The following is a 13185-nucleotide window of genomic DNA, read 5'->3' on the forward strand; positions in this document are numbered from 1 at the left end:
ACAATTGCATTTTTTTCCCTACATCAAGTACAACAGGGGTGCCCAACCAGTGGCCCGTGGAGCCCTCTGATGTGGCCCGCGACCTCCTGTTTTGGGATAGCGGGTCCGCAAGCCCAGATTGCGGGTTCCTGACCCTCCATCCCAGAGCATCAGTGTTGTGAATGAAGCTGCCGACAGAGGAAGCAAAGCCGTATAAGCAGGTGGAGTGATAACAAATGCACTCTGCCAGGGACAGCAACAGCCGGTGATACTAGAATGGAAGCATGTTATTAAAGGCAAGTATAGTACTAAAATCACAATGTCTATATAGAAGTATCTGCAGGTTACCTGCACTATGCCATAGACTTCTGTTATTAGCTGTGAATTTGGTGCACTTTTAGAAAGTGCACTATACCTGCAGGAAAGCCACAGGTGCACTTACAGTGTGGGTAAACCACAGCACATCAGTGTGATCAGTCCAACCCAATTGGACCTTCCATTTACCTCTATGGAGCGGCAAATGTATCTGTCCCCTTCCGTCTGCGCAGATTGGATGGTCCATAGAGTAGAGTGGGCTGTGTCTGTTTGCTCTGCATATGCAGTGTGGACATGGGGCTGTAATCATCTCACTCCGCTAATTGTGGCCCATGGCTGGTTGCCAATTCGCTTAAGTAGCCCTCGCTCTTCAAAAGGTTGGGCACCCCTGAAGTACAGGGGTGCTTTAAATAGGTTATCAAACATGAAATGGTTCTTACAAAGCTATGGTGCAATAATTGTAAAGAGATCAAAAATAATTCTCTCACTTACCCTGAAAGGGCTTTTGGGTACACTGACACCACCCCATGTGATCACAACTGTGTGCTTGATTGGCTTTGTTGGATTGTATGAGCAGGCAAAGGTACCATCAGGGTTTGGCTTGGAGTAGATGTCCACAGGATTGCCTTCAATATCCTGTTAACAGGAAAAAAAAAAATACTCTCTGTAAATAGGAAAAAAAAAAAAAACTTCACATGCATTTTATTTAGTTAATTTGTATATTTCAGCATTCCAGGGTAACCCGATGTTCTGGTCGGCAGTAAACTTCAGGATTGTATTTTATTAGAAAGAGGACCAGGTCAGCATATATTGTGTTAGTGTGTAATACGTAGTTATTCCAGGAGGAGGCTGCCAAGTCGAATCATTTCACTTTCATGGAAAGTCGTTCAGCTTGTACAAGGTTGTGCGGATGCCAAGAGAAGCTCAGCTAGATTACAACCCTGGACCCCACAGCCAGTAGAAGAGGATATTAAGCCAGTAGAGCCAGTCAAGCAAAACAAGGGTCGTTTTATCTGCTGGAATAAATACATTCACCTTTTAGACAGTCCCTATACCACTTGAGGCTTATTTGTGGGGAAAGAAAAAAAAATCCTCACATACTGTGGGGTTGCCATTGCACTGCAAGGGTTAAAGGTCAGCTTAGGTCTAAAGGATGGGACAAGTCATTTTGTTTACCTGATCCTCTGCTCCCATAGACGCCCTTGGCTCTATTAGACCAAGCCCTGCAACCTCTACTCCCTATACTGCAGCGGTCAGAGGTCCTCTGATGGCAAGTACAATGAAGGGAGGGACAGTTTATAACAGAGAGTAGGGCAGAAGAGGCCAGCATTGGTGCTCGGGGGAGCAGATTAGAAAAACGTATTTTCCTGGCTCCTAGACCAAAACTAGCATTTAACCCTTGCAGTGCATGGAAGCCCCACCGCAAGGGAAGGTTTTTACTTTCCCTGGTGATCGCCTTTAACTCATATGCTTACTGTTTAAATGTAACACTGGCTTAAGTGTACGAACACTTCAGCCAATCGTGTTTTTTTTTTTTGATGATGCTAGTACCTGCTGATGCACTGCCTAAACCTCTTATCCCTATCTAAAATGATCATTTCCATCTTAACCACCCACTTACACCTAACACAATCCCTAAGCTAACTCTGAACACTTAAAGTGGAACGTCACTCAAAAAGTGAACTTCCCTTCTACGATAAAATGTTTGTACTTGAACTTTTATGACATAATGTATTAACCAGAATTTAGTAAAAATCATTTGTAAACTCATATCGTGACTTTTTCCAATACAATATTGTAACCTGTTATTACATTTTCTCAATAAAAACGGAGAACTTCCATTTGTTTTCTCCCTCACTCCAGCCTGTAACAGAGTTAAATTTTTTAGGGGGGTGGCGGGCAAGGGACATCCTCCTTGCCTAGGAGAGGTCTGTGGGAGTGGTACCAATTTTTATCGGTACCTACAATCCTCGCCTAAGCAATGAGAATGTCCCTTTCCCCGTCCCCTCCTGCAGCCTCCTGGGACATATGTCCCAGGAGGCTGCAGGACCATTCAGAAAGCGTTGTGTGAGGCCATGTGTGCTGATAGCTCCTGTATCCAAGATGGCAGTGCCGGTGGCCCACAATGGTAAGAAGAACTGGCTATCGGAAGATAGTGCTGGACCCCAGGCACTGGTAAGTACCCGATTTTTAGTAGGATTTTTTTCTAGCTGCAATGTGCCTATAAAATTGGAACAGTCAATTTCCTAGATCAGGCATCTCTTTCCTCTTGTGGGTGTGTCCAATTACTGCCTGTGCTTGCCCAGGTCCTCTGCCTCACCCGTACATTCATTTGAATACGAGTATGGTGACATCACATCCAAGATGATGGGACCCAGCAGCAGCGGTTTTTACAGGTACATAAAATGAATGAATTGCATTTATTTCACAATGCATGATTTAATGGGAAGATTTTTTTGCTGGTGGTCTAGTGAGGCTCGAACGCTTACCCACCCTGATTTCAAATCACCAAGAGACATGTATACTGCTCAAGGTAGTCATGAGTGACTCACCACAAGCTCCACTTCGAAATCCCTGTCTGCCAGTCTGGCTTATTGTACTCTGGTGAATCAGTTGGCAATGTATATGAGACCACAGACAATAGAGGGACATGTGTGTTCAGTTTTTTCACTCCGAGAGCGCCATCCGTTTTCTTTCTATATATCATTTAATTTTTTGAGTGTTGGATAACACACCTATATTCCTCTCGCTGTTTTTATTGGATATCCCCCAAAAATAATTTTGAGCAATGAAAATGAATCACTGCATTCTGGGCTACAGCAAAGATTCTGGTGTATTTATGCGACAAAAGAATATGTTAAAAATATGTTTAGAATATTTTTATTTTTTTAAGAAAAGCTCTAAACACTGAATGTGGTTTTGGTTTGGCAACATTCATTTGTTCCAAAATCAAATGTTAAGAGCGAACAAAGTACTTTTGAAAAACATCAGGTCATCGAAAGTACTGAAAAGTTTTGTATGAATATTCCTTTGAAAATCTATCAGCGTGTAGGCAGGTGGAAAATTCCCCTTTATGGGTTTGCTCTACCCAGTGGTGAAGCAGTGATGTTGGATGCCCATTTATAAGGTGGGAGGAGTCTTGTTCCTTGGAGAGAGAGATTGACTGGTGCCACAATAGAGGGGTTACTGGCGGGAGTCTCAAGTGCCCTCCTATGAGGGGCAGAAGGAATTTAAAGGAAAGACCTAGATTGGGAATTTAGCAAAAGTGGCGATTATACGAATGAGTACCACTAAGCTCTTCCTTTGTTCTAACAGGACAATGTTGTAATGCTTAGAAGTACGTTTACTTGCCAATATATGGAAGTTAAGTAACCCAGAATTTGGACTGTTCTGACTGCATTATTAAAAAGTATGGAACTACTTGTGCAACAAGAAGCCTTTTCTAATTTCTGCTGGGAGTAATGAAAAATGTGCAGCCAATGCCTGGTGTGAAAAGCAACACGCTTTTACTGGTGCAAACTTGATGTGCGCCAGGAAGTGGGAGCAATTGAGGGAAAAGGAGTCCCCAAATAACAGTGAGAGAACCTCCCCTTGTGCATCATGTGGCCTGGGCCCTCGTGTCTTATGGGCCCTGGGAGGACAGCTGCGCTTATAGAGCTTTCATCTGAACCATGTGTAAAACATGAGCCTACGTGTGAGTACTGTAGGCTTGAAGGGTCTATTGTGTACAGTGACTAGGAGGATGGAGGAGAGGTCAAGGACTGGCATCCATGCACATAATATGTTGTTTGGGCGGAACACAAGTGTGATGCCCTGAATGTAAAGGCAGATCCCAGATGACTGACAGCCATGATGAAATAAGCTGGAGCCCACTAACAAACATTTGGCTTAAGTGATCAGCACTCTCACATTGCAACTCCAGGTGCTGTGTTGTGTCTTCTCATTGATACCATCTTCATGAGACCCTGCCATGTTTTTGTAGTGGTTTACCCGGGTTGCACCCACACTTTTCTTTTTAAACTATTACAGGTATTTATGTAGTGTTGATAATTATTGCCGACATATATTGCACATTCACATCAGTCCCTGCCCTCAAGAAGATTGTACAATCCGATTGTTTGGCAAACTTTAAATAAGTAAGCTTGCACAAGTAGAGGAGTATTACATTGCAACTCCCTCAGGGGCAGGAACTCATGTGAACAAGTCTGGGTACACTCTGTAAAGCACTGTGTAAAATACCAACTACAAACAGGAAAAAACAATCATGTAACGAGAGGCTAAATTCCCACACCACTGTCAGAAGGCTACTGAATTTATGTAAAAAAGATAGAAATTATGAATTCAGGATTTGAATTTACCATTCAAAAATGGTAACTTCAGTTACAGTCTGACATGACAGTCATGTGCGGTTACCCACAGAAACAAGGGGTTAATACAGGTAATAATAATAAAATAGGGTATTGCGATTGGCTCACTGTATCTGGTTATATGTCAATAAATAAAATGTCAATGTCTCCTACTTGTGCATAGATGCTCAAAGGTGCTGTCCCAGCCTCTTTTGGGTCTATGAAGAATTCTGCTGGGTTGTTCACAATGCACCCACTCTTCTCCAGCCCTGGACCATATGCTTTGACCTGCAAGGTAAAAAAATATGTATGAAATACAATAGAACACCATAAATTACATTCCTTCCGTTAGAAGTTTCTTAAAGTGTACTACAGATTTTCAGTAGTGTTTTGGCCCCAGTGGTTTCTTATGAAATAACTTCTCTAGATACTTTTTAATACAGTATAAAGTTTAGCAGTTTGTAGATTAACCAATAGGGGGCAATGGTCCTTGGATGAGTGCAGTTACCCATTCTCTTTTAATGAAACTGTGTTGCGAAAAACGATCATTACAGAATTACACCTCTATCTGTAAAGAGGGCAAAAAATACTCAGGTTTTCAAAATTATTGCTTTTGAGCACTGCTTCATTTGAAATTTCTCAATGCCCACCGGAAGACCAAGGTTCAAGAATGTTGATCCCAAGTGTCATGTGCAACTCTAATTGACTCCTACCTTTGACCTTACCATTGTATCATACAGAGACTTGAATTCAGCAGGTGAAACCAGTGAGAGCTGTGGGGGAACCAAGAGATTTACACTCCCAGAGATGTGGATTTCCCAGCGGATGCTAATCTAATTTACATGATAACCTAGTGGAATTATGAAACAGTGGTTCTCAACCACCCAGTCCTGGCCCACTGCCAGACCACAGGTTTTCTTCTCCCAGGCCTCTGGTCACCTGCAGATTCCTTAACTATACAGTCTCACAGGGCCTCCAGTCTCCCTGGGAGCCCTCAACCTCCACTGTGCCTCCCACCCTACTGAAAAGCCTCCAGTCCTCCACAGTGCACCCAATGCCCCATCTAGAAACCTAACCCGAATGCAGAGCACTTGAGCTATTCAAAACATATTTTGCAGGCACATACAATTTATGCTCCTACAATAAAGGTATTTTTTACTGTTGGAGCATTAAAGGTTTGGAAAGAATTTATATGTCCTGATCCCAAAAATATTCAGAACCACTGGAAAAAGACACTAGGGGACATACACTATATTACCAAAGTATTGTGACACCTGCCTTTACACGCACATGAAACTTAATTGCATCCCAGTCTTAGTCCGTACAGATCAATGTTGAGTTGGCCCACCCTTTGCAGCTAGAACGTCTAGGAAAGCTGTCCATAAGGTTTAGGACTACGTCTATGGAAATGTTTGACCATTCTTCCAAAAGTGCACTTGTGAGGTCAGGTACTGATGTGAACGAGAAGTCATGGGTCGCAGTCTCTGCTCTAATTCATCCCAAAGGTGTTCTATCGGGTGGAGGCCAGGACTCTGTGCAGGCCAGTCAAGTTCCTCCACCCCAAACTTGCTCATCCATGTCTTTATGGACGTTGTTGGTGCACTGGTGCGCAGTCATGTTGGAACAGGCAGTGGCCATCCCCAAACTGTTGGGAGCATGAAATAGTCCACAATGTCTTGGCATGTCGACGCCTTAAGAGTTCTCTTCACTGGAACGAAGGGGCCAAGCCCAACTCCACACCATAATCCCCCCTCCACCAAATGATTTGAACCAGTGCACAAGGTAAGGTCCATAAAGACATGGATGAGCGAGTTTAGGGTGGAGGAACTTGACTCGCCTGAACAGAGTCCCAACTTCAACCCGATAGAACACCTTTGGGATGAATTGGAATGGGGACTGTGAGCCAGGCCTTCTCATCCACATTAGTGCCTGACCTCAGATATGTGCTTCTGGAAAAATGGTCAAACATACCCGAAGACAATGCACCTAAACCTTGTGGACAGCCTTCTCAAAAGAGTTGCAGCTTTTATAAGTGCGAAGTCCATATTAAACCCTACGGACCAAGACTGGGATGAAAAAGTTTAAGTGCGTGTAAAGGCAGGCGTCCCAATACTTTTGGTAATAGTGTATTTTTTATACAGTGAATCTGACATTAACTGCAGGTGCATGCATTTTAAACAATTTCAGATACATCACCAGTAAATGTTTGGTAAAGTCACTTTTACTGCTTTATAAATTTGCCTCTTATGTGTCGCCATTAGAACAGCTTTCATTTGACTAGTATGATAAGAGGGGGAACCAATGCGCAAATCCACCTAATCAAGGATAATTCTAAATTAAAAGGAAGCTAAAATTAATAAATAGCAGCCACGACGAAAAGTGTTCTCACACTCAAGACAGATATGAATAATGGTAGGTGTAATGGCGCTAAAAACACTAAAAAAACTTAAAAGCAATAAATAATCCTCATCACTAGACCCATAAAGTAATAAAGAAAGTTTCGTGGTGAATCCTCCAATGGATGTGAATAAAATGTGTTCCACTCTGGGTTAATCCTGGAATACCATCCGACATCAACAAAAAATGTGGAGGGTATTAGTAGTGGTAGATAATAATACGTAACTAATAAGTGAACAGCTGTGCCAAACCACTGCACAATGTTGCATCAATACAATCAAAAGTAAATAATAAGTAGCTTAATGAACATAGATGATAATGAAAAACAAATCCAATAAAATTACAAACACCAAAGGCAATAGTCCATTAAAGTGCAGCGTGCAATGATTAAAGTGCAAAAAATTGCAAAGTGATCCGAAGTAATATAAATGACATGCAAAAAATGAGCATGAAAATGAAATCTATATGTGAAAAAATGTCCAGTGAAACAAACAATATTAGGATAGTACCAATGTCTCTAATAATCCACCAATTGAGGTTAAAGTAAAAACAAGGTGATATTGGTAAAGTGTCACAGTGCATATATTGATGAAGAATAAACAATCATGAATGAATGTTCAGTGAAAAAATTGTGCTCCAAATCACAGATCCTTATATCCACAGCGTTCAGTGATCAATGCTAGATGTGCATGCATGCTTATACTTCCACCATCAGGCTTCCCAGAAGTGTCCGACAGACTAGGTGTTCCAGCCCCTTACCTCAGAGCGGCTTGTAATCAAGCCTAAATGGATATCTCACAGGCAGTCTGCTGTTCATCCAACCCCTCAATCCCACGACTCGGTCACAGATGATTGCAGTCTCTCAGAGGAAATATAAAGCAAGGGGAGCCTCCATAGTGTAGCAACATCAAAACATTTTATTTAAAAAACAAGTAGACACTCACATTTCAAGTAGTAAAAAGTCGGCGTGTACGATCTTTGTGTCCCCCGCTCTGCGGCCGCGAGCGGGTGACGTCACCAGCAGCTCCTCCACGTCCTAGTAAAAAGTCGGCGTGTACGATCTTTGTGTCCCCCGCTCTGCGGCCGCGAGCGGGTGACGTCACCAGCAGCTCCTCCACGTCCTAGGACGTGGAGGAGCTGCTGGTGACGTCACCCGCTCGCGGCCGCAGAGCGGGGGACACAAAGATCGTACACGCCGACTTTTTACTACTTGAAATGTGAGTGTCTACTTGTTTTTTAAATAAAATGTTTTGATGTTGCTACACTATGGAGGCTCCCCTTGCTTTATATTTCCTCTGAGAGACTGCAATCATCTGTGACCGAGTCGTGGGATTGAGGGGTTGGATGAACAGCAGACTGCCTGTGAGATATCCATTTAGGCTTGATTACAAGCCGCTCTGAGGTAAGGGGCTGGAACACCTAGTCTGTCGGACACTTCTGGGAAGCCTGATGGTGGAAGTATAAGCATGCATGCACATCTAGCATTGATCACTGAACGCTGTGGATATAAGGATCTGTGATTTGGAGCACAATTTTTTCACTGAACATTCATTCATGATTGTTTATTCTTCATCAATATATGCACTGTGACACTTTACCAATATCACCTTGTTTTTACTTTAACCTCAATTGGTGGATTATTAGAGACATTGGTACTATCCTAATATTGTTTGTTTCACTGGACATTTTTTCACATATAGATTTCATTTTCATGCTCATTTTTTGCATGTCATTTATATTACTTCGGATCACTTTGCAATTTTTTGCACTTTAATCATTGCACGCTGCACTTTAATGGACTATTGCCTTTGGTGTTTGTAATTTTATTGGATTTGTTTTTCATTATCATCTATGTTCATTAAGCTACTTATTATTTACTTTTGATTGTATTGATGCAACATTGTGCAGTGGTTTGGCACAGCTGTTCACTTATCATTAGTTACGTATTATTATCTACCACTACTAATACCCTCCACATTTTTTGTTGATGTCGGATGGTATTCCAGGATTAACCCAGAGTGGAACACATTTTATTCACATCCATTGGAGGATTCACCACGAAACTTTCTTTATTACTTTATGGGTCTAGTGATGAGGATTATTTATTGCTTTTAATTTTTTTTTGTGTTTTTAGCGCCATTACACCTACCATTATTCATTTCATTTGACTAACCACTTAGCAACTGTTGTATTAGAAAACAAAATATTGAGCCTCAAATGCCAGCAGTAGATAAAGTTATCACCTTATCAGGGTTAAAGTCTCCTGATGTTGGCTGGATGTACGCCATGTATGGACTGTTTTTGATGTCCTCATCGTCGCACATGACATGGACAGCATATTCACCCGGCTCCTTGGGCCAATATTTCACATCACAAGAGCCGTCGCTTTGGTCATCACATTCAATCTTGGCCTGAGATGGACCTTCAATGGCAAAACCTTCGGTATGTGTAAAAGAGATATTGGTTAATATCAGGGAATAAAGGAATGGAATTCTCTACAAGTATTCTAGGATCATTACCCAGCCTACAACATCCTTTCCCAATATAAACACTGCAGTCAAATGTTCTCTGAGCAATTGTGGCCAACAGAGTCAATCTGGTATAGAAAGTTTGCTAGGACTACTGGACACACACACACACACACCCCTTAGCTTTGTGTTGCGCGGTTCCATCTTACTTGTGGGCAAGTGAAGCCCACTAGGATACTCTTCCGAGATAAGTTGCTGCTGACTAACCAGCATGCACCACCCGATCTCACGCATGCGCATTATACACACCTCGCAGCGCAGGAAACGTCTTTGGGATTTTGAAATGAGATGTGGCAATGCCCACCGACTCCTGGGAATTCTGATACACATCTCCCAAGAGCCAGTGCGCAGTAGGATATTGCATACATCGTCGGAGGGGAAATACAGGAAGTGCTAAAGAATGCCTTGCAAACAAGGTAAGCACAGGGAAAAATAAGAAGATTAGCCATTGCAGGAAGTATGGTCAGGTCTGAAGTGGATGATGTGGAGATAGAAAATTGGGTTCAACTCCGCATTAAAAATTTAACAAAAAACACTTTCAACGGTGTATTTAACAGACCACAATGGGAAAAAAAACGTTGCTAGCTCATATTTTGTACAAAGGCCCAAGTGTGTCAGCCTATGTTACGGTCCCCTAATTTGCAAAAAAAGTCACACTGGGTAGGGTGGGTAGCAGCTCTATGATAGGAACAAGAGAGATTGGCCACGAGACATCTACCCTTCAAAAGAACGGTGCTACGTCATCTTTCCAGTTCAGATTAGAAATACAAAAAAAAAAGTGTATGAGTGAGGAAACTAAATGCCATTTTATTTAACTACTGTATATTCAAGGGCTGAGATGTGTAATCATACCACAGTCTTGAAATCTTGATAAAATGTTTCGAATACATTAGCATGAACAAGGGCATATAACATGAGCATTTACATAAACTAAAATTAGAAGCAGACACTGCATATGTTGGACATAAAAAAAATCAAAAAAAAATTCTCAATAGTCTATTGTGCTTAAAAGCCAGGCACAGGTATGGTATAAGAGTGAACAGTACCCCACAGTCCAGACACTGGCAATAACAGAGGGCTCACACTTTGATTGTAGCCCCCCTAGGCCAGCGGTGCTGTGACAGATTGTGTTGTATGAAGCTGGCATCAGGCCATGTGTCAGACATTATAAAAATCACAATACTGTTAAGTAGTTCTCAGCTTGCCTCAGGGCTTCTCTGGTAACACAGTCATGCTGTTAACTTTTATTGTGATAAATGATTTAGGACCCTTGAGTCATTTTCTTATATATTCAAGCCTATATTAAAAAGACTATAAAGCCTCATTCAGAAACTTTAGAGAGAGTAATTCTTGCAAACATACTCTATTACACCAACCACAACTTTTCAGAACCAAAGTCCCTAGGTCCCCCCTAAAGTCTTCTGGACCCTAGATTTGTACAAACAAATAAAACCGTCCTGGCCAAAAAGTCTTTAAGGGAACAACAGTGATGTATTAGTTTTCAGATTGATCCTTGTGTTCTCACTAGGTCCATCGGCCCAGGACCTACACAAGGACTCAACTTTGTCACAGTCAGGGCCAAACATACATCAAAGAGACTCCTCTGGTATCACACAGCTATTTGAGGATACTACAATGCCCCTATATATCAGCACTGTTATTGGCCCAGTCAGGTTCACTTAAAATAGCCAAGTAGGGCGCCTTGTACACACGCATGGTTTGCCGAGTAAACTGTGCGTGTGTACGAGGCTTTGAGGTTTCTCATCAAGAAAACTTCCCAGAATCTAGACAAGAAAAATAGAGAACCTGTTCTCTATTATCTCGTCGTTCTCCGTTTTCCTGCCGAGAAACCCGAGCGTGTGTATACTTACCTCTTCATGGAAACACCCGCATGCTCGAAATGACTGACGTATGCACGGTAACTTCCAAGGCATAGGTAGGGTGAAGCAAGATGGCGGTGACGCCATCGAATGGGACGAGCGCATGCTCGTTGATGACGTCACCGCATTCGTGCCATTCAATGGTGTGTCTGTACACTAGGCCGGCAAGAGATTCTTGCCAGGAATCTCATCAGGAAAAACAAAGTTTTTTCCTGATGAGAATCTGGGCCGTGTGTACAGGGCTTAAAACCTATACACACGGGCCAAATGTCGGGTAGCATCGGCCGATTCAATAGAAACTGGTCGAAATTTGTCCCGTGTGTACGGAAGCCGGTTTGCCAGCTTCTGTCAAAGGGTTATGACCGGAAAATTTCTGCCGACCGGCTCCCAGTCAACGCACTCAGCCAGTTGCTGAGAGCACTGACCAGAGTGTTCTGTCCGAACACAATAGCACAGCAGTGGAGATCACTGTAATAACAATAGAGCCTAGGGACCGGTGACAGGCATTTGTTAGGAGTACTGGCTATGCCCACCTTTTCAACGCCCTCCCCCATTCATAGAAGCTGTACTTATTCATTTATTACAAGTACTTACTATAAATACCAATGTATGCAGCATTCTTTATACAGTATCTCACAAAAGTGACTACAATCCTCACATTTTTGTAAATATTTTATTATATCTTTTTCATGTGACAACACTGAAAAAAAAAACTGCTAAAATGTAAAGTAGTGAGTGTACAGCTTGTATAGCAGTGTAAATTTGCTGTCCCTTCAAAATAATTCAACACAGCCAATAACGTCTAAACCACCAAGTGAAAATGTCCAAATTGGGCCCAAAGTGTCAATATTTTGTGTCGTTACCATTGTTTTCCAGCACTGCCTTAACCCTCTTAGATATGGAGTACACCAGAGCTTCACTGGTTGCCACTGGAGTCCTCTTCCACTCCTCCATGACGACACAACAGAGCTGGTGGTTGTTAGAGACCTTGCCCTCCTCCACCTTTTCACTTGAGGATGCCCCACAGATGCTCAATAGGGTTTAGGTCTGGAGACATGCTTGGCCAGTCCCATCACCTTAACCCTCAGCTTCTTTAACAAGGCAGTGGTCATCTCAACATAACCCCAAAGGGGGGGGGGGGGATCATGCTCGGCTTCAGTAGGTCACAGTACAAGTTGGCCTTGATGGTTCCCTCAATGAACTGGAGCCCCCCCAGTGCCGGCAGCACTCATGCAGTCCCAGACCATGACACTCCCACCACCATGGTTGACTGTAGGCAAGACACACTTGTCTTTGTACTATTCACCTGGTTGCCACCACACGCTTGACACCATCTGAATCATGTAAAGTAATTTTGGTCTCATCGGACCGCAGGACTTGGTTCCAGTAATTCATGTTATTAGTCTGCTTGTCTTCAGAAAGCTGTCTGCAGGCTTACTTGTGCATCATCTTTAGAAGATACCTTAGGCCCCTTTCACACCAGCGGATAGAATACAGCTTTTAGCTGCGGATAGATCAAGTTATCTACCGCAGCTTAACTCACACAATGTTTTACTATGGCCCAATTCACACATTGCATTTAGCAACTGTTTCGTTACATTGGGTATGGTGTGGTTAGAAGAAATAAATTTGACTGCGTATACACACACACACACACACACTATTTTCTATATATAATTGTACATTTACATCAGTCTCTGCCCACAAGGAGCTTATAATCGAAGGTCCCTAACTCGCATT

The 13185-nt window shown here is 42.5% G+C and overlaps 1 protein-coding gene across 3 annotated transcripts in view; it reads right to left on the bottom strand.

Annotated features, from left to right (window-relative positions):
• Positions 1-13185, bottom strand: part of FLNB (filamin B) — a 295799-nt gene that overhangs the window by 101481 nt on the left and 181133 nt on the right. For all 3 annotated transcript variants that reach the window (XM_040359221.1, XM_040359220.1, XM_040359219.1), the window contains exons 12-14: positions 9281-9474; positions 4815-4928; positions 787-930 (exon numbers count right to left, since the gene is read on the bottom strand). In XM_040359221.1, coding sequence (XP_040215155.1) covers positions 787-930; positions 4815-4928; positions 9281-9474 — 452 coding nt within the window. The remainder of the gene's footprint in view (positions 1-786; positions 931-4814; positions 4929-9280; positions 9475-13185) is intronic.

This window comes from Rana temporaria, chromosome 7, assembly GCF_905171775.1.
Source record: "Rana temporaria chromosome 7, aRanTem1.1, whole genome shotgun sequence".
Lineage (NCBI taxonomy): Eukaryota > Metazoa > Chordata > Amphibia > Anura > Ranidae > Rana > Rana temporaria.